Source organism: Schistocerca cancellata, chromosome 9 (genome assembly GCF_023864275.1).
Source record: "Schistocerca cancellata isolate TAMUIC-IGC-003103 chromosome 9, iqSchCanc2.1, whole genome shotgun sequence".
Taxonomy (NCBI): domain Eukaryota; kingdom Metazoa; phylum Arthropoda; class Insecta; order Orthoptera; family Acrididae; genus Schistocerca; species Schistocerca cancellata.
The window spans coordinates 367,371,306-367,394,515 of NC_064634.1; the positions used below are offsets into that span (position 1 = coordinate 367,371,306).

The following is a 23,210-nucleotide window of genomic DNA, read 5'->3' on the forward strand; positions in this document are numbered from 1 at the left end:
TGGCACTACATTCTGCAATTATCGTTAATTTATGAGCATGAGTGTAGAATAGACGCTGTTATCAAAGGAGTTGAACACCGAGAACACTCCGACTCCTTTCGCTTCAAAACGCCAAACATCTGCATCTCATTATGAAACTGTTTGTTGAGCAATTTTTTTAACCTTAGCTTACAATGCCTGGCTAAGTTTTATCAGCGATCGATTAGAAGATATCTACTGCAATCGTACCCCTGAAACAGCCAGTCGATGCTCGAAATTGGTCAGTTTGACTGAGTCGCTAGGACACAGGCAGTACGAGAATGTATGCACATGATTACACGTTTGTCAGTTCGTAGTTCATCAGCAATTGTAGCGGTAAGTGTGACGATACGTGGGGCGACGTAAAATTACTTCGTCGTTTGGAAATATCTGAGATTCTGGCTGAAGCAATGAAGGACGTATGGAATTTGTCGAGATTCCTGTCACACACCGTCAGCTGATACGATTAACAAGTCATGGACCATACATCTAACAGCGACGTTAAGCCAACAATTTACAAATATCCAGTGTTCTGTTCTTCAGTTCATGTTGTATAGAGATGGAATTTCATACACAAACACTGTAATTGAAAATTTTCTTGTGCCTGGTAATGATTACCAACAATGGATCCTCGCAGTAATACCAAAGATTTTCAAGACAGTTGACGTTATGCAACAGGATTTTTTACAAATATTTGCAAACTGTGGACCATTATCTACTGGAAACGGATGGAACTGTTTTCACAGTGTCTGTGGACGAAGTTAATTCCCTATAATTAACTCTCTAATGGCTCCATTTCAGAAGAAAAGAGACAGATAAATCACGCCGTACATCACAAGATTTCCACTAAAATTCTCACCAAGCTCATAGAAACTACAGGGCACTTTAATTAGACAAAGAAAAAAGCTACTTGTGACAATGAATATGATACACTCGATTATTTGGGAGACATGAACAATGATTCAACGGAGCGATAAACCCTTGTCCTAGTCCTTGAAGAAATAGGTTTAAAATGCTGTGTGTGTGTGTGTGTGTGTGTGTGTGTGTGTCAGTGCTACAGTTCTCATGGATCTCGTAAAGATAGCGAGACATCAAGAACTGAAAGAGTATGAGCCGTTTCATTTTACCAATACTATTTTAAATAGCCCCAAATGAGATTTTCAGATGATTAGAATGAAAAAATGTAGAGGGAATACGTTTTAATGGGTCGTGGCTGAACCACTTTCGTTTCCCTTACAATTTATCACTGTTTGCCTCTAATGCTGATTAACTTGTGCAACTAATGGAATACATTTCACAGAGAAGTTTTAAAATTAGGCCTGATAATTTATCGTAATAAGAGTAAAATATTATATAGTCAATACACAGAATACAAAATGAAACAAATTAAAAGTTAAATCATGGAACCAGTTGGCGAAATTCCGTGTTTAGCTGAAGATAGCAACCAGATCCACAGGAAAGGAAACTGACATATGAGTAAAATTGCCCTGGAGTCCTTCTATTAAAATAAACCAAAAATTCAAAACTAAGTTTCTGTTACGATACTCTTACATGTTTTAACTTGTGGCTGTGAAATATGAACTTTTAATGCGAAAACCGTTCAAAATCTGAAGGTTTATCAGTGATTAGCGGAGAAATGGGTATTACAACTTGCTAGGAGAGGAAGAAAAGCTAATGAATGTGTCATGGAACATTCTTGAAATTTCCGAACGTATGCTGATATGAACTTCTTAGTTCCTTTTCTTATTAAGAACCTCCTCCTGAAGTTTGTCTTCTTACTTACTTTTCACTCTGTTTAGTGAGCAATGACAATACAGCTCCCTTAGGGCTGCCCGTAATTACTTTCCGTCTGTCGTTTTCGGCTCGTTAAGAATGAAGTATCTAGCTGTATCTGATAGAAAGCAGTCTTTCTGCTTCCACATTTCGTAACCTTGTACTATCGCGGCCCGACACTGCACAGCTATCGAACGCCCTTTGCACGTCAAAGAACACGTTATCTACATATCTCCTTATCCATTTTCGTGTCATTTCATTTTTTTAAATCGAATATCCGCTGTAGAATATATCCCCGCCTGTATTACTGACAGAAGACGTACATGCACAACCGGAAATGAAATTACGGCACAACCTGTTAGTCTCTTGTAACATCGCAGAACAATTGATCTCGATGAGTGATTTGCGTTGCTATGTTAATGAGGTCATGAGTGAAAACAGACGGATGGTATCGACAGGTTAAACAACGTTATTTAAAGTCATTTGCGAGAAACGACGTTTACAGAACGGACGACAAATAATGCGACTACGAAGATTCATAGGGAAATGAAAGTTTCGGTGAAATTAGAAACTCCGGAAGAAAATCGCTGATGGAAATAATTGTCGTTTCAGGTGGACATTATCCGACAAACAGTGTTACAGGGCGTGTCTTCTTCGTGGCGTCTCGTCTGGACAACGGCTGTTTACTCCGCTTGCCACAGAACTGCTCGTGAGTAACGATTTCCAACGGTCTGCAGTGGACATTTCATAACACGGTTTCTTATCTGGGACAAGCACCGGTTCCGTTTTCTGGGCTTTCGACTTCCAATATCGTTTGTAATCTCCTTGCTCACTGCAGACATTCGAAAAGCGTGTCAAAGAGCTGCCGCTCGTTTCTTAAAAAGCCATCTACATCTACATCTACGTGATTACCCTGCTATTCAAAATAAAGTGCCTGGCAGAGGGTTCAAAGAACCACCTTCAGCCTGTCTCTCTACCGTTCCACTGTCGAACGGCGCGCGGGAAAAACGATCATTTAAATGAAATTTATGAAATAAATGATGAAATAAATGCTCCCAAAACTTATTTTTCCTGGCCTTATTACGTGTCTTTACAGGATCAGCATGTTGCGCTGGCTTTGGCAATGTTAGCGCTAGAGGCTGGCCGCATGCCCTTTTTGTCGCCAACAGGTACCCCAGGATGGAATTTGACCGCACTTGTTCTTATCCCATGGCAAAGAGTCTGAATATTTTTCAAGTGATTGCGAAACTTGTAACTCAGACGTGTCGTAGGTACCAGCCCATTATTCATCTAGTTAGGATGATGGAAATCGCCTAAAAATCACATCCAGGCTAGCCCCAACACCGGTCCTCGTCGTTCATCTTCCGGGCGGATTCGATCCATGGCCGGCGCACCTCCCCGTTTCCCGGAAACGGCGTGCTAACTAGCTTGCGGCTGTGCTGACAGGTAGCTTCTCGAAAAAATTGCAAGAGGATATTTTAACGAATGAACTCTCCATGACCATCAGTGAGAAAAGCTGTAATGATCGTACGTAAGCAGTGGGTGGCTATAACAGATATAAGGTGAATGATTTCCGTGCCGACATCTAAACCCCACCGATCATAAGTGCCCTATTTTAAACCTGATACATCACTGCTATTTGTTTGTCATGTCTATGCGACTCCCTTGTCCACAGACTTCGTTAATATCTCGACTCGAATTCCAGACCCATCACTGTGTATCGTGTTGTGAGAGTACTTACGGTTAGAATTGTTGTGCAAGAGTGAAGAAAGGAATGAAAATTATGATGTAACTGACACCTGGACGATGATGTTTCCGGAAATGCACAGCGTGGAACGAACCAGTGATAGGAAAAGGAATCGGTCGTACTCTTTTGAAAGTAACCACTCCAGCTGTAAGTTCATCTCTATGTGTTTCCGTATCAAATTTAGGCCAAATTTGCCTCCCGCTCTATAAAAAGCCTAGATATTATAAAAAGCTATGTACCCACAAATTGTTATCCAACTCGTATGCTAACCCTTGACTAAACAAAACCTTATCTGAACTGAATTGTAATTGGTCTCAGTATAACTTGTCTTTATATTAAATGAGCAATGGAATTAAAACAATTATCTAGCCCTAATCAAAATTTCCACTTACTTCGCGTCTTGACAACATTGTTTCAGATTTCTCGAAAGCACAACAGCAAACAGCAAGCAGGCAGCGACTAAACTAGGTTTCTGTTTCTAAATACACTCCTGGAAATTGAAATAAGAACACCGTGAATTCATTGTCCCAGGAAGGGGAAACTTTATTGACACATTCGTGGGGTCAGATACATCACATGATCACACTGACAGAACCACAGGCACATAGACACAGGCAACAGAGCATGCACAATGTCGGCACTAGTACAGTGTATATCCACCTTTCGCAGCAATGCAGGCTGCTATTCTCCCATGGAGACGATCGTAGAGATGCTGGATGTAGTCCTGTGGAACGGCTTGCCATGCCATTTCCACCTGGCGCCTCAGTTGGACCAGCGTTCGTGCTGGACGTGCTGACCGCGTGAGACTACTTCATCCAGTCCCAAACATGCTCAATGGGGGACAGATCCGGAGATCTTGCTGGCCAGGGTAGTTGACTTACACCTTCTAGAGCACGTTGGGTGGCACGGGATACATGCGGACGCGCATTGTCCTGTTGGAACAGCAAGTTCCCTTGCCGGTCTAGGAATGGTAGAACGATGGGTTCGATGACGGTTTGGATGTACCGTGCACTATTCAGTGTCCCCTCGACGATCACCAGTGGTGTACGGCCAGTGTAGGAGATCGCTCCCCACACCACGATGCCGGGTGTTGGCCCTGTGTGCCTCGGTCGTATGCAGTCCTGATTGTGGCGCTCACCTGCACGGCGCTAAACACGCATACGACCATCATTGGCACCAAGGCAGAAGCGACTCTCATCGCTGAAGACGACACGTCTCCATTCGTCCCTCCATTCACGCCTGTCGCGACACCACTGGAGGCGGGCTGCACGATGTTGGGGCGTGAGCGGAAGACGGCCTAACGGTGTGCGGGACCGTAGCCCAGCTTCATGGAGACGGTTGCGAATGGTCCTCGCCGATACCCCAGGAGCAACAGTGTCCCTAATTTGCTGGGAAGTGGCGGTGCGGTCCCCTACGGCACTGCGTAGGATCCTACGGTCTTGGCGTGCATCCGTGCGTCGCTGCGGTCCGGTCCCAGGTCGACGGGCATGTGCACCTTCCGCCGACCACTGGCGACAACATCGATGTACTGTGGAGACCTCACGCCCCACGTGTTGAGCAATTCGGCGGTACGTCCACCCGGCCTCCCGCATGCCTACTATACGCCCTCGCTCAAAGTCCGTCAACTGCACATACGGTTCACGTCCACGCTGTCGCGGCATGCTACCAGTGTTAAAGACTGCGATGGAGCTCCGTATGCCACGGCAAACTGGCTGACACTGACGGCGGCGGTGCACAAATGCTGCGCAGCTAGCGCCATTCGACGGCCAACACCGCGGTTCCTGGTGTGTCCGCTGTGCCGTGCGTGTGATCATTGCTTGCACAGCCCTCTCGCAGTGTCCGGAGCAAGTATGGTGGGTCTGACACACCGGTGTCAATGTGTTCTTTTTTCCATTTCCAGGAGTGTACATATTCAAATGGCTGCACGTGGTAATGGGTAATGAGGAGCAGCTATTTTAGAATGAAGTATGCATCCAAAAAACCGGAATAAAACTTCGTGAGATTTTAAAAGGTTTGGTACCTTACTCATGTGAGGTTGAAGTAACGGAAAACTTACTTTACACCTCAGACTGGATTTTATGTGCGCAAAAATTTTCCACATTCTTCCCAGAACCCATTTGATGATGACGGTGATACTTTACAGAATGTTCTCCGTGCGAAGCCACTTTATAAACTACGCTTTCTCCTCACAGTGAATTTCACGTTCGTATTTTACGTGTCAAGTAGGGTAACTGTGAGCCTCTGCACATCGGAAACAGATAAAGACATCAAGGAAATTTTCAAGGCTGTTTGAGATAGGGAGCTTAGGAACATATGGTAAAAAATTTTAACCATTTGCTGTGTATAGACGTCTTGTATGCGCGGCTCGGTTTTGGTACGAGAAAATGCTAAAAAATCATTTTTGGGGGTTTTCTAAGGAACCGCCCATGAACTAATAGTGTGCCCATAACACCCTAAAGGTGCATCGTAGAGCACTTCAGAGGCAAAAAGAACTACCAGATTTGCTCCATTTAGCTAAGAAGGAGGAAGTGTGTATTATCCATGCTTTGATCATGTACTTCGTGTTGTGACAGTAGGACTATCCTTCTGTTGGGTACGCAAATGGTCCCTATCCCAAGGGCTATCCAAAACGAGCTGTCGCAGGCGTACCGATTTATTACGTCCCTAGTTACTCCTTAACAAGCAGTCATCTGAAAATGTGTAATACAAGTTGTGTAATACACTTTGGTATGAGCCAGATGCATAAGATAACCTGTTTCTTCATCAGAGCGAATTGTTACGTTAACTACTGCCGAAGTTGCCCTGTTATATGTTTCCATTGTTAGTCCTCTTGCTGAATGAAAAGAAGACTTGCACACATTTTGCAAAATCGGAAGAAAATACTCTTTTTTTGCACGTCACATTTCATCTCATTGAGAGGGCACGAATCTTCTGATAACCACGACCTAAATTTGTGCCCATTCGTCCTTCCAGATAAATGAAGTACACTGATAAGCCAAAACGATCTGAACATCTGCTTAATAGCGTAGTGGTCCACCTCTGGAAAGCAATACAGCAGTGAATCTGCGTGACATAGATTCGACGAGTCCTTGGTAGGTTTATGGTAGGAATGTGGCACCATATGCTTGCACAAGTAACAGAGTTCTATAGCGTACCAGATGCGTCGTGTCGGGTCCCGATGAGGCAAATTTGGTGGCCAACGTGAGTTTCCTGTCACGCTCCTCAAATTACGGTAGCACGATTCTGGCCTTGTCACGGACGTTGAGAAAGAAATCGTGTATGAAGAGATGGAAATGGTCCTCAGTAATGCTCATGGTGTCCATAGCTGTCATAGTGCCACAGATTGCATGGAACTCCAGACGCAACAAATGAACAGCCGATCAGCATCACATGTTTCCGAGACGTTCCTTTGCAGACGCTGAGCAATAACAATCTGTCCATTTCGTAAAGTTACTTATGTCAGGGAATCTCACTCTGCTTCGCTTATTCGGAAAGTAAGGAACGACCGGTCGCGATATGGAAACCACAGTGAAAATCCGATGAAGTTTCGCACAGGTGTGTTGGGCAGTGTCTCTAGTATGGCCGTCGATCGCAGAGAGAGGACATAAAGACACCTAGAACAATAGTATCTCCCGCCAAACACGTGGGCCTGGTGAGAAATTTCGCCTGTAGCTATGCAGCCAACATTAATCACTGTCGTGCGGTTTCTTCTTCAAGACAATTCTCAGCCGTATTCTGTAGGGGCAATGAAGATGCTCCTGCATCGTTTTCAGTTTGAAATGATCGATTAGCACAAAACAGTCCGTAATTGTCTCTCTCTGAGTTTCATCTCTGCTCACATGAACCGCTGGCTATGAAGACAACATTTTGGCACAGAAAACGACCTGTAGGCCAGCGTAGAGAATTGGCGGAAAGCACTGGCAGCTGCCTTCTATAACGAGGATATTGGAAACTTGGTACAACGCTACGACAAACGTCTGATCGGCGACTAATGAGATAAGTAGCTGGAAGTTGTAGCTAACTGTTGCAAATAAAACAGTTTTGATTTTCACTGTGGTTTCCATTTCGAGGCCTATCGTTCGTTAGTTTCCGAATAGCCCTCGTATATAATTCCCTTCCAGCGTCACGTGTCCACAGTATCACCAGGCAGTATTTAATCTCGCGATGTGCAACAATCATAATGTTATGACTCATCACTGTATCCATTTATCACTGAAAATGATACCTTTCTTAGCAGAACCTCATCACAATCGGTAATGGCCATTACCGTCTCAGTAAATGGATGCCTCTTTTAGTGGAGGCAAAGTTTTCATTTTGCGTATTTGTTACGCATTCATGCTCATAAATTAAGGCTAACGCTGATACATGGTGAAACAACGCTCTGGTGGGCGGTTTGCGCGTTTAAATCACCTCGGGGTATGACCATGCGGTGCATTTGACCTGCGGTGCACGGGGGCGCTGGCAGCAGTCCACACACGCAGAGGTGTGTTGGTGCATGTCAGAGTACGGTGTAGCGAGTAAGTGTGCAGACGTTTTCAGACGTGCTAATAGTGACTGTGTATTGAAAATGGCTCAAAGAACACATATTGATGACGTTGTGAGGGGTAGAATACTAGGGTGACTGGAGGCTGGTCAAACACAGCAGGTCGTAGCACAGGCCCTCTGTGTGCCACAAAGTGTGATCTCAAGATTATGGCAACGATTCCAGCAGACAGGAAACGTGTCCAGGCGATACAGTACGTGACGCCCACAGTGTACAACACCACAAGAAGACCAATATCTCACCATAAGTGCCCGCAGACGGCCACGGAGTATTGCAGGTAGCGTTGCTCGGGACCTTACTGCAGCCACTGGAACAGTTGTCTCCAGACACACAGTCTACAGACGGCTGAACAGACATGGTTTATTCGCCAGGAGACCTGCAAGGTGCATTCCACTGACCCCAGGTCACGGGAGAGCCCGTAAAGCCTGGTTTCAAGAACACAGTACATTGTCATTGGAACAGTGGTCCCAAGTGATGTTCAAGGACGAGTGCAGGTATATTCCGAACAGTGATTCTCGCCGGGTTTTCATCTGGCGTGAACCAGGAACCAGATACCAACCCCTTAATGTCCTTGAAAGGGACCTGTATGGTCGTGGTTTGATGGTGTGGGGTGGGATTATGATTGGTGCTCGTACATCCCTGTACGTCCTTGACAGAAGAACTGTATCAGGTCAGGTGTATAGGGAAGTCATTTTGCACCAGTATGTCCGCATTTTCAGGGGTGCAGTGGGTCCCACGTTCCTCGTGAGGGATGATAACGCACGGCCCCACAGAGCTGCCATCGTGGAGGAATACCTTGAAACAGAAAGTATCAGGTGAATGGAGTGGCCTGCCTGTTCTCCAGACCTAAACCCCATCGAGCACGTCTGGGATGCTCTCGGTCGACGTATCGCTGCACGTCTTCAAACCCCTACGACAGGCACTGGTGCAAGAATGGGAGGCTATACCCCAGCAGCTGCTGGACCACCTGATCCAGATTATGCCAACCCGTTGTGCGGCCTGTGTACGGGTTCAAGGTGATCATATCCCATATTGATGTCAGGGTACATGCGCAGGAAACAGTGACGTTTTGTCGCACATGTGTTTCGGGACGCTTTTCTCAACTTATCAGCAATTTCGTGGACTTACAGATCTGTGTCGTATGTGTTTCCAATGGGCCTGTGCTATTAGCGCCAGTTTTGTGTAGTGACACGTTGTGTGACACCACATTCTGCAATTATCCCTAATTTATGAGCATGAGTGTATTTTTATTCCCGCCAAATTTTCTTTCAGTGGCCGACGGGCGTGCTTGCGTCCAATGTTGGTGAAAATATGGACTTGTGAAACCGTCCATTGATTTGGAATTCGATATACCCATGACTTTGGCATGGTGTTGGCAGTAGTGTAATAAACATCGCTATGTGATATGACCATCCCATTCGACGTGTGCTGATTTCAGACGGCCGGATTCGCCCTTGGCTGCGGCGCTGACGTCATCGCAGACATCGGAGTCCGGCACGGCGTCGCTGTGCGCGTCTCGCACGCAGCTGGCCAGGCCGCGGCGGGCTCGCGCCACCAGCGGCCAGTGGAAGTTCGTCGTCAACGTGGGCGAGTACACCCAGACGCTGCGCCTCGACCTCTGCCTGTGAGTAGCCGCCTGAGCGCAGTTGCTCACGTCACTCCTTGATCTAACTGCAATACGTCGAACCATAGTATCATTTTTGTATGTACGGTACAGTCAACATCTTATTACGTGGCACCAGTTGAAGTAAATTTGGCATTAGCTCCACGTGTAGCATCTCCCTTGGATACAGATTTATCAGTCGCAACAGATGAACTGGCCGACGCAGAAAAGGAGCCCGCAGTCTTCGACGACGCTGGGGTCTCGCAGGCAACGATATTTCGTGGTGAAATCTTTTCCAACGCTGTTATACCTGCCGACTACCCCTATCCACTCGAAAGAGTGCAACTGTAACCCATTTCTAACCTCCATCTACGTCACTTTTCATCAGTCACAGGTTGAATTTAATTTCACGACAAACAGCAGAGCTACGTAATAATTTATTATGCTCATGATGTTGAAACTGACTGCGGTATTAATGGGTAGCAGTTACGTATAAGCAATGATTCAGTGGGCCGTTGCTTGTCAAATTAAGTTTGACTTCGCACTGACACAGATGAAGATGAGAACTGGGTTACCATAGCAGCCATTCGTATGATGAAAAGCAACGTGAAAGTCATAGATGCTGTTGGTAAACATTATGACCCGCACTGTCGTGGCCTGTGAAACATTAAAGTAGCCAGAGACTGGCCATATTGTGCTTCCACCAGTACATCCCTCACAGTTGATGAACATTTGTGTGTTTGTCCGAGATGTATCTGTAATTAAAGTCCATATTTTCTACTTTTGAATAAAGGCTGTGGAGATGTTGCCAAAATTTTTTCAATGGGTCATTCTACGTTTCTGACAGAAACCTATCTTCCAAACTGCAGCGTGAGAATACTAAACGCTCACCACAGTAATAAACGCCTCGAAAAGGATACGCAACCGTCAGGGTTGTGCAAAGGATCCTATTCAGCGGCAGCACATGCCAAACAAATAGACATACCACTTAAATCCTGTTGCATTCCACAACTCTATGCACGTCCGAATGATCAGGCACCGTGTTCAATACAACTGGGGTATAACTAATCGTTCAAAGCCTTTAATGACTTTCGCCGCGCTTGGGCAATGAAAGGTATCTACATCTCCATCTACATTTATACTCCGCAAGCCACCCAACGGTTTGTGGAGGAGGGCACTGTCTACCTCCCTTTCCTGTTCCAGTCGCGTATGGTTCGCGGGAAGAAAGACTGCCGGAAAGCCTCCGTGCGCGCTCGAATCTCTCTAATTTTACACTCGTGATCTCCTCGGAAGGTATAAGTAGGGGGAAGCAATATATTCGATACCTCATCCAGAAACGCACCCTCTAGAAACCTGGACAGCAAGCTACACCGCGATGCAGAGCGCCTCTCTTGCAGAGTCTGCCACTCGAGTTTGCTGAACATCTCCGTATCGCTATCACGCTTACCAAATAACCCTGTGACGAAACGCGCCGCTCTTCTTTTGATCTTCTCTATCTCCTCTGTCAACCCGACCTGGTACGGATCCCACACTGATGAGCAATACTCAAGTATAGGTCGAACGAGTGTTTTGTAAGTCACCTCCTTTGCTGATGGACTACGTTTTCTAAGGAGTCTCCCAATGAATCTCAGCATCGCACCCGTCTTACCAACAATTAATTTTTTATGATCATTCCACTTCAAATAATTCCGTACGCAAACTCCCAGATGTTTTACAGAAGTAACTGTTACCAGTGTTTATTCTGTTATCATATAATCATACAATAAAGGATCCTTCTTTCTATGCATTCGCAATACATTACATTTGTCGATGTTAAGTGTCAGTTGCCACTCCCTGCACCAAATGCCTATCCACTGAAGATCTTCCTGCATTTCGCTGCAATTTCCTAATGCTGCAACTTCTCTGTATACTACAGCATCATCCGCCCGCGAAAAGCCGCACGGAACTGCCGACACTATCTACTAGGTCATTTATATACACTCCTGGAAATTGAAATAAAAACACCGTGAATTCATTGTCCCAGGAAGGGGAAACTTTATTGACACATTCCTGGGGTCGGATACATCACATGATCACACAGACAGAACCACAGGCACATAGACACAGGCAACATAGCATGCACAATGTCGGCACTAGTACAGTGTATATCCACATTTCGCAGCAATGCAGGCTGCTATTCTCCCATGGAGACGATCGTAGAGATGCTGGATGTAGTCCTGTGGAACGGTTTGCCATGCCATTTCCACCTGGCGCCTCAGTTGGACCAGCGTTCGTGCTGGACGTGCAGACCGCGTGAGACGACGCTTCATCCAGTCCCAAACATGCTCAATGGGGGACAGATCCGGAGATCTTGCTGGCCAGGGTAGTTGACTTACACCTTCTAGAGCACGTTGGGTGGCACGGGATACATGCGGACGTGCATTGTCCTGTTGGAACAGCAAGTTCCCTTGCCGGTCTAGGAATGGTAGAACGATGGGTTCGATGACGGTTTGGATGTACCGTGCACTATTCAGTCTCCCCTCGACGATCACCAGTGGTGTACGGCCAGTGTAGGAGATCGCTCCCCACACCATGATGCCGGGTGTTGGCCCTGTGTGCCTCGGTCGTATGCAGTCCTGATTGTGGCGCTCACCTGCACGGCGCCAAACACGCATACGACCATCATTGGCACCAAGGCAGAAGCGACTCTCATCGCTGAAGACGACACGTCTCCATTCGTCCCTCCATTCACGCCTGTCGCGACACCACTGGAGGCGGGCTGCACGATGTGGGGGCGTGAGCGGAAGACGGCCTAACGGTGTGCGGGACCGTAGCCCAGCTTCATGGAGACGGTTGCGAATGGTCCTCGCCGATACCCCAGGAGCAACAGTGTCCCTAATTTGCTGGGAAGTGGCGGTGCGGTCCCCTACGGCACTGCGTAGGATCCTACGGTCTTGGCGTGCATCCGTGCGTCGCTGCGGTCCGGTCCCAGGTCGACGGGCACGTGCACCTTCCGCCGACCACTGGCGACAACATCGATGTACTGTGGAGACCTCACGCCCCACATGTTGAGCAATTCGGCGGTACGTCCACCCGGCCTCCCGCATGCCCGCTATACGCCCTCGCTCAAAGTCCGTCAACTGCACATACGGTTCACGTCCACGCTGTCGCGGCATGCTACCAGTGTTAAAGACTGCGATGGAGCTCCGTATGCCATGGCAAACTGGCTGGCACTGACGGCGGCGGTGCACAAATGCTGCGCAGCTAGCGCCATTCGACGGCCAACACCGCGGTTCCTGGTGTGTCCGCTGTGCCGTGCGTGTGATCATTGCTTGTACAGCCCTCTCGCAGTGTCCGGAGCAAGTATGGTGGGTCTGACACACCGGTGTCAATGTGTTCTTTTTTCCATTTCCAGGAGTGTATGTATACTGTGAAAAGCAATGGTCCCATAACACTCCCCTGTGGCACACCAGAGGTTTACTTTGTGAAAATGTATGCCGGCCCTGGTCTCGAACCCCAATTTTTCGCTTTAACAGGGATCGCATTGACCGCTTCGGTCATCCGAGCGCGGTTCCTTCCGACCCAAATTCCCAGCCTGTTAGTCACTGAGTCACTGGCACCTACCCATGAACTCCTTGCTCGCAGTCCACATCGGGCATGGTGGACATTCGCACTGAAAGACAGGATCGTTGGTCGCCGTCACCTTATTGTATGTATATCTATAAACTCCCGATATCTTAATGTAATCAGGGACTGCAAATAAGGGGTTCATCGGCAGGTTTTGCTACGTCAGTGGTGAGTGCTTATGCTCGGCATAAGAGCAACAGGCAAGTCTTTCGCTAATGACGATGAAATAAAAAGTGACTTAATGGTTTCGGCTTCGGTAACAGCTGAATAAGGTGTCGCAGCAGAGATATGATCAATAAAAAACCCTCTAAATAGGCATCAGTATAAAATAAAAAGCATAAAAAACGTAAGCATTCATTCATCTTGGGCTTTTTCATGAAAGCTTCCTTTTTGTGTCTGTGTTTGCCTTAACAATAAAAATGTTTAGTAAAAATTTCATCATAAGGAATCACACTTAATTGTTTTTCTACATGAATGTATGTTTGAAGACACAGCGGTATAAACAATAGTATATGCAATTAAGATGTGAATTTTCGAATATAATAATCACACTTTCAAAACCACACCTATTTTCAGCCAACATTTACGAGTTGTTCGACAGAAAGACAAATCCACAAAGAGGACAGGATGTCAAACGGGCCGACTTGCAGCAGGAGAGGCACCACAGGACATTTTAATTTCCACTGTCTATAGTTTTACAAATAAATTCATAAAACTTTGTCAGCATGACCAGGAAGGATTCAGAATTCACACTCATTGCAGTGAAAGTTCGAAAACATAACGAAGTAATTTTTTTTACATGTGAAATTTCATCATTTTTTTCACTTACTAATGGCAGCATTTGTTGTTATAGGTACACCTTTCTTCATAAGTAAGAGAGATTCTTCGATGAATTTTGCACAGCATACACACCATACTTAAAGGTGTATGAAACTCTAGAATTTTCCAAATCTATTAAAAACTGTAGTAAAAATTGAGGTAATTATCTACAAAATTTGTGTTTTTTCTAAACATGAAGTTTAAAATATATCAGTTCATTCGTTTTTTCACAAATTAAATAAATTCTAGAGTTTCATACACCTGCGAGTATGGTATGTATGCTGTGCAAAATTCCTCGAAGAATCTCTCTAGCTTATGAAGAAAAGCGTAACTATAGCAACAAATGCAGCCATTAGTAACTGAATAAATGATGAAATTTCGCACGCAAAAAAAATAATTTTGTTATGTTTTCGAACTTCCACTGCAATGGGTGTGAATCCTGAATCCTTCCTGGTGATGCTGACAAAGTTTTATGAATTTATTTGTAAAAGTATAGACACTGGAAATTAAAATGTTCTGCGATGCCTCTCCTGCTCCAAGCCAGCCCATTTGACGTCCTACCTCTCCCCCTTCCCCCCCCTTAAGATGGTTAAACAACGCTAAAACATGTGTGGGTGAAGAAAAGACAAGAAGTCTTTTGTTGTTTTGCTCAAGGCGGGTAGATGCGTAGGGGGAAGTGTGGGAGACGTGATAAGTGCTTTGTGTCAAGAAACAGAATACCTTTCACATAGCAGCTGCATCCATTTTTGACGAGGTGTGTTGTTGTGATTGACAGAAAGCCTCGTGAGAGCTGCGGCCTGTTGCCGGACAACGTGGAGTCGCGCTGCCAGCAAGTGTACAACTACCACCGCCTGCTCACCTGGGACAACGAGCGGGGACTCCACATGGACATCTTCAAGGTACCTAGCGCTCGCTTTTCTTCGAAAAACACATCATCCAGTCTTGCCTTTTACTAAGGCACGTACGGGTGCGATACTATGTAGGCTTTTCAGGTTGCTAACCTCAGATTTTCAAGATGTTATCACTCCAATAATTAGAAGCCCAAATGGAGTTTTTTTTGAAAGCACAGTCAACGATGTTAAATTGCATGACAGGCAGATTATACGCGCAACTGTTACATACCCAGTCGGTTCAGTAAGGAGTAGGATATAATTTTTGCACAAGGAAAAAGTGGCTTCTATACTCGAACAACCGAAGCGCGTCAACAGTACTACATTTTAAAGTTCAGCCGTGTTCGCATAGCGCTGTAACAAAACTGCAAACATCAATAGATAGCCGATAAGGATGGAAACCAGTAATCGCCTCATTTAAATCGCAGCTGTGACTGATATTATTAATCAGCTATTTTTAGAAGGGTTCGGCAAAAATCAGTTTCGATGAACGAGATTTGCATGTTTATTCTTCATCACTGTTTCCTGGGCCACAGTACAATTCTTGTGCGTCAGTTATATGACAAGATTGGGATACCTGAACATCCTCTATATTCTTGGTTTACTCCTCTATCAGACTTCATGTTCTTCCCCATACTCATACCTGCTCTCAATAGGGTAAATTTTGAGGTTGTTCAGTCGATTCAGGGGAATGGGACGGCATTTCCGTCTAAGCTTTTGGAAAGGCGTACAAGAGCCTCTACGATCAATGCTGCGATTGTGTGTCAAGGAAAGGGAAGCATCTTGAAAAGTAACACGGGCTCAATTTTTAAGGCCATATATTTTTTCATTTCGAGGTAATTATGAATCTTGTTATGCTTGCTACTTGCTCGGCTGAGGGGCTATGTGTCTTAGTGTATTAGCACGTGAAAGGTTTTTGACGTTGAACTGTACCCTTACGCTATGAAAAGTTTCAACAAAATCGATCTTCACAATGGTAGTGGATGGTTGGTAGCACAAAGATGTATTTGCGATCGACGCAAAAACGTCATGTAGGTAGTTTTACGCAAAAGAAACAAGCCTGATGCTGCCACTGAAGTTCTCACTTCTTTCTCGCCGAGTCATCAGTAAGTTTTTACATCCTACCATATAACATTCCGTTACTTCACGCTGTGTCCTCACCTGAATATGAGAGGCACTTCGAATAAGTTGAATGAGGATATTTTATTGCTGTTACTGTATTATTTCGAACAAATTTCGCTAAATTGCAATCACATTTGGCGCTCGTTTCAGACGTCTCTGTTTCGAATCATAGCAGTGGGATGTATTTGCATTTCAAAGACGATGAGAACGTCCAACTTCGTTTTTCAAGAATGTCCCTGTTAAGCTGCACGTTTAATATCACTTTCATATGGAGCTAAATAAAATTCATATCTCACCTTAACGTACAATTTCAGCAGAACAGTAACCGCCATCGATTCGCTGTGAAGGTGTTAGCGATGTGAACAGCTCATTGTGTAGCGATCTGGTTAGAATCAATGCATAAACGTATATGCTGTCTGTTTTAACATGAGCCAACTAAAGGATGTACCGTACAAAAAAAATGTTACAGGTGAAAAGTTGATGTTAGTAAAAGGGACATTTATCTGAGCTACAATTAGCCACATCCTAACCATCTGTTCTGCATGGGCAGGTTCAACTTTGTATTATCAAATGAGAACTCCATATTTTTACTTCATATTCGGATTCTACGCCAAAAAGTACGTATGGTTTATTCAAATCATTTTTTCCCATTCGTGGTAGAAGGTTCTATAACAGACAAGTATCAGTGTGCCTGTTTTTGCAATTAAGAACCGACGCATTTTATTCTACAGTTCATTTACTGCGTAAATGTAAGAGTTTGACTTTTATCGCTTGATACTGATGTTCAAACGTTACGAGAGTGTGGCAAATGTGATTCTACAGTATATATAAAATGGTTAGACACTGACTTCTCTGGCAAATAAGCTACTTGTATGGTAACATAATTTTCTGTTCCCGTCAGGTTTGATTGCGGTGAACCCCTAAGCACCCAAATGGTTGATTTCGTTGGCCACCCTCGAAACCCGCAATCACAGGGGCTGATTTATGTGTGTGTTTCCATACAACTGCCATAATTCTCGCGCTGGACACTGCGCAGCTATTAGCAGAATACAAACCACAACCACTGCAATAAGGTAAACTTCATGAAGTGATAGCGACACACGCACATGCCATGGATACTCACCAAAATCAAGCCCCCAATTGTGAGAGGCAAGGGAACTCACCGATATCGACACCCCAATGGGAACAGAAAACTTTCAGCCAAGTTGTTGTTCCTGGATCACGCTAAAAATGGCTCTGAGCACTATGCGACTTAACTTCTGAGGTCATCAGTCGCCTACAACTTAGAACTAATTAAACCTAACTAACCTAAGGGCATCATACACATCCATGCCCGAGGCAGGATTCGAACCTGCGATCGTAGTGGTCGCTCTGTTCCAGACTGTAGCGCCCAGAACCGCTCGGCCACTCCGTCCGGCCTGGATCACGCTAATCGCAGTTTCTAACTAGATATTGGAAAAGCTAACTAAGCTAACTATGCTGCACTGCACAATCAAATTTGGCATATTAAAATAAATTTAGGACATTAATATAAAACTTTAGAATACAAAGGTTTACATTTACATCGTAAATCAAATCTGAAACCAAATGTGTCGGTTCTTAATTGTAAAAAGAAGCATACTAGATTACTAGATATTTTGTGATTGCAGCACCACGTACCCCCAATGGAAAATAATGGTTTAAGAAAACAGTACCTATTTTGTGCCGTAGAATGCGAATCTGCAATAAAAACGGGGTGTTCCCATTTGAAAATATAATGTTGATCCCGTCCACGTATGAAGGGTGGTTAGGAGGTGGCAGGTTGTAGCACAGACTATAATATTAACTTTTCACCTTCAAACAGAACATTTTTGTTTTGTACGATGCGTCTTTTTCGAGATTTTAATTGTATCACTATAATACGAATACCATATATATATCGATTATGTCCCTTTTAGAGAGGGTGTGAACTTTATAGCCAATCACAGCTTCATTTCATTTTCTCCTTTTCTTTTCTTCCTAATACATCTTCATTAACTCACGGTGTTATTCCTTCCTGTTGTCTGTCCATTTCCTCCCCGTTGTATCTTTCGATGAGGCTTGTTCAGTGTTTCTAGTTTCTGATTATATTTGTGAATTTTTTCTGTTCTCAATTCCTTATTCTCAATTTTTTAGTTGTTACAATTCTTGTGTTTCTTTCATCCAGCTGATCTTAATTTTCATAGTAAGTCTCTTTTCATTCACCCTACGCATGTGTCCGTAGAAATAAGGACGTCTTCTCATACACTGATCTGTGATGTTGTCTGTATGTTCATGGAGTTCCTTTATAGGCCGTCTGACACAAGTTCTGTCTAATAGAACAGCGCCGTAAATTTTTCTAAGAATTTTTCGTTCTTGTTTTTCTTCGTCATGAATTTTTGTCATTACTCTAATTACAATGGTTTCTGTCACATGCAAGGCTTCTCGTTAAACAAAAGTGTTGTACTGTGGTGGTCTTACGTTATTTTTTTTTTGGTGAGTCATTACCTGTTCGTACGCCAATTGTAGTGTGAATATTTTTTCTGTATTGGACATTGTGTTCAGTCCTGGGGTTGGATGGTTTCTCCTGTGTAATTGAAGTGAGCGACCTGTGAGATTTTTCCATACTGTGTTTTCAGTACGAGTTTTCCGCTTGATATGGTGTCCATACAGTGAGTTTTTTCGTAGGATATTAGTAATCAGGTTTTACAGGATATTTCATGTAATTTATCTACTGCTACCTTAGCTTCATCTTCTTTGGTGGGTAATGTAGCATGGTCACCCGCAAAGCCCAAGCACTTCACAGTGACTCTTTTCCCTTTCTCCTTTACTATTTGGATAACTTTGACGTGGTTTCCCTATTCTCTGATTAATTTTTTTCCCTTACGATACTGAACAAAAATTGTGATAAGCTGCCTCCTTGTCGGACTCCCGTGTGAATTTTAAATGAGTTCTAGATTTATCACGTGAATGTCACCTTTAAGGCGGTTCCCGATTATGTTTCCTAGATGGTGGCTCTGGTTTTCGTATCGATTCATACTTGTTCTGGGTTGTTGAACAATGTTTGTCTGTCAACAGAATCATAAACTTTTCGCCGCACGGAGTAGCCGCGCGGTTTGGGGCGCCATGTCACAGATTGGGTGGACCCTCTCGCCGGAGGTTCGAGTCCTCCCTCGGGCATGGGTGTGTGTGTTGTTCTGAACATATGTTAGTTTAAGTTGTGTGTAAGTGTAGGGACCGATGACGTCAGCAGTTTAGTCCCTTAGGAATTCACACACACATATTTGAACATAAGCTTTTCTTGAAATCCGGAAATGTGACTATAGTGTTCCGGCAGCGTCTGATGTGTAGTATTGTTTTTTGGGGTTTCAGATTTTCTCTTCATGAATACCGCCTGATAGTCGTCAATCTGTGGATGTGCTTGCGCCTCATGTCAGTTCAGTAAGGGTTCAGAAAGAATTTTAAAAGTTACTGGAAGAAGTGAGATTCCTTTGTAGTTCTTTCTATCTGTTTTGTCTCCCTTCTCATGGAGTGGATATATCAAGGCGCTCTTTCATTATTTTTGGTTTCCACTGCTTTCCAGACTTCTGAAACTTTTCTGTGAATTTGAGGTGTTTTGTTTTTCTAGTCCAGTATCCATAATGCTGCAGTAATTCCATCTTCTCGAGGTACACAGTTGTTTTCCAATTATTTGATTATTTTAACTACTTCTTTGTGTGATGGCAGAAGCAAATCAGGTGCTGATTTTGCAAATGGAGGGGGGGGGGGAGGAGGAGGAGGAGTGTGTTTACCTCGTAAATAAGCGTGCATGTGCTTTGGTAATGGTCTAAGAAGCGATATGCAAATGTGTAATAGTATAGGTACACGGCTAACGAAATGCGAGTTTCTCCTCGCAGTGGCTGCCTGTTTCTTCTGGGTCTGCTCGCCCAGGCGTGACCCCGGACACGTATAGCACTTCAATGTTGAAACCACAACACAGACAGACAAGGAAATTGTGATTCGGGCACTGGTACTTTCCGAAGGTTGGGCGAAGGGCCTGTTATTGTGCAAGTTACATTCCGAACGTGACGGGTAGCTTACATACTTGGAAGGTGCTAGCAGCATGCCTGCCCCGGCGGCCGAGCGATTCTAGGCGCTTCAGTCCGGAAAACCACGCGGCTGCTACGGTTGCAGGTTGGAAACCTGCCTTGTGCATGGATGTATGTGACGTACTTAGGTTAGTTAGGTTTTAATAGTTCTAAGTCTAGGGGCTGATGATCTCAGTCCCATAGTGCTTAGAGCCATTTGAACCATTCTTTTGCTAACGAGCTATGTAGTGGCTTCTAAAGTATTTCAGCCATCGTCAGAAAACCGCAATTTTGCTGTTTATGAGTGTTTTGTTTTGTTGGTTTTAGGTTTTAGGGCGCAAAACTGCTATGGTCATTAGCGCCCAGTTTATGAGTGTATTTTGGGAAAAATGACACATATTCTTCCAGGATATACCACTCTTCAGCACTGGGAAAAAGTTATTTTTGGGAACAAATATTTCATCTCGTAAGCTATTGTCCGAGGCGATAAATTTCTTCCAGTTAGCGTGACGTTTCTTCTGGAAATGTACTTTCGTTAGGGTTTCAAGGCACTACGTCCTGTTGTACCACACATTAAATGGTTCAAATGGCTCTGAGACTTAACTGCTAAGGTCATCAGTCCCCTAGAACCTAGAACTACTTAAGCCTAACTAACCTAAGGACATCACACACATCCATGCCCGAGGCAGGATTCGAATCTGCGACCGTAGCGGTCGCGCGGTTCCAGACTGTAGCGCCTAGAACCGCTCGGCCAACCCGGCCGGCACACATTAAATGCATGTCGTTCTAGTCTCTACAGCGAGCACTGCTCGTTCTACGACGGACATGTCATATACCTCGCAGTGGACACGCGAAAGACGGCTGTGTATTATTTTTTAAAGGTAGCACTACACACTATGGTGCGGAATCATTGGCTTCGCACATTATACTTGATTAGCAACCTCTGGCAGCTGTTAGTGACGCTGTGGGATGACGCTGACCTGTTGTTCTCCCCAGGTGCCCACGTGCTGCACTTGCCAGGTGACCGCCGTGCACCCGCTGCTGCAGCGGCCCAGCAAGCAGCCGACACAGCAGCAGCAGCATCAGCAGCAGCAGCAGGCCGGCGCCAAACACCACGACGTCGACAACGACGCCGACGCAGCGGCTGTCGTTCCGTCCCGGCTACCATCCATCACCACCCCGTCGGTACGCACTTTAATAATATTAATGAAAAGTACGACTTGCCGAGCGAGGTGGCGCTGTGGTTAGCGCACTGGACTCACATTCGGGAGGACGACGCTTCAAACCCGCGTCCGGCCATCCTGATTTAGGTTCTCCGTGATTTCCGTAAATCGCTTCAGGCAATTGCCGGGATGGTTCCTTCGAAAGGGCACGGCCGACTTCCTTCCTCAACCCTTCCCAACCCGATGGACCGATGACCTCGCTGCTTGATCCCCTCCCCAAAATCAACCAACCAACCAAAAGTACGGTAGTCAGACATCAGTATCCTGATCTGTGGTTCCTTATTCGTGCTACTGGTTACATAAATCATCTTCAATTTAAAATAGTCTAATCACCAAAATAAATGCGCACCTGAGACGCCAACATAAACGATGAATTTTAGACACCAAAAAACTTGAATTTGACCGTAATAAGAATGCAGAAATAGAGATATGTATTATTGTTAGTACTGAGAAGACAATACAAAGAAAGAACTCGGAAACATCGTAGCTTCGTATTACAGAGATATTATATCGGTGCTGGACGGAGGAAAAAAGATGCCTGTGAGGCTATCTAAATATCGAAGAGTTCCAAATGACATTGGATCGCTGCCCAGCTTCTGGAGCCAATCACGTCAACTGTTAATTACAAATAATGCTCTTAAAGCAAAATGTAATGAAGTAGATTAATTAAAGTACTGCTCTTGCCTCTGGCTTTTGAAAATCAATGAAATTAGAGGTGCACCGGCTCCAAGAATGTAATTAAAAGAACATAACAGTTGTAGCTCTTCAGGCTTTCCGGGCGATCTAATGACATCTTGGGTTGTCGGGTGTTCTGCCGGATATCAGCGTCGTACTTGCACGATATTTCGGTCACGTAGCTCGTGACCTTCATCAGGTGCGACCTGAGACTGCTCCTCGAGTGGAAAACGAGCCCGTGACGGACTGCCAGGTGCACCAGACCGAAGATGGAACACCCAGAAGTGGGACTGGTGGGCGCGGACCGCAGAGGGAACATCCAGAGCCGCAGCAGACGAAAAACGGAGCGGCAACGGTCCAACAGGTCGTGGTGAGCGGGCGCGGACCGCAGGGGGAACGCTTGGTACCCCAGACCGTAGATGAAACCCCCAGGAGCGGGTTTGGTGGGCGCGGACCGCAGAGGGAACACCCAGAACCGCAGCGGACGGAAAACGGAGCAGCAACGCTTCAGCAGGTCGCAGGGAATGGGCGCGGACCACAGAGGAAGCGCCTGCAGCCGTTGGTGGAGGCGGAAGGCCATAGGCATAAATACTGGACCAGGTCCACTCGAGGAGCAGTCTCAGGTCGCAACTGATGAAGGTCACGAGCCACGTGACCGAAATATCGTGCAAGTACGACGTTAACATAACAGTTGCTTTCGTTTTGATATGAGCCATCAACTTTAGATCATGGTTAAATTTGTAATAGTTACTCTTTGCAACTTTAATGAATAGTCATAACCTGAACTGCTGAAACCAAAACTGTAAATTATTTACACCACTAACTAAGATGTGAGAACAATAACTTCTCCGTTATTTTACGAGTATAATCTCAGGGTCACTTTCTTGGTTGTTAATAGTTATTGAGTTGGAGGCGAATGGAACTCGATTATTTATAGGGTTATTTTGGTGTCCTTACCTGGCTGTGTGCAGCTGGTGTATTGAAATTAAGTGATCTAGCTGTCACCTAGCATCGAGGTGGTCAGAGCGTCATTGGGCACCATATACTACTTGCGCGTGGCTGTAGCCATGATAGAAATGACAAGGCGTTTTACATAAATTACTCTGATTATTATTATTTCCAATCAT

At 45.0% G+C, this 23,210-nt stretch overlaps 1 protein-coding gene across 1 annotated transcript in view; it reads left to right on the plus strand.

The window, feature by feature from the left end:
• The window catches only part of LOC126101421 (neurotrophin 1), a 125,277-nt gene that overhangs the window by 86,510 nt on the left and 15,557 nt on the right, over positions 1 to 23,210 (plus strand). The window contains exons 6-8 of the mRNA XM_049912082.1: positions 9,520 to 9,705; positions 14,885 to 15,008; positions 21,182 to 21,370. Of these exons, the coding sequence (XP_049768039.1) occupies positions 9,520 to 9,705; positions 14,885 to 15,008; positions 21,182 to 21,370 (499 nt within the window). The remainder of the gene's footprint in view (positions 1 to 9,519; positions 9,706 to 14,884; positions 15,009 to 21,181; positions 21,371 to 23,210) is intronic.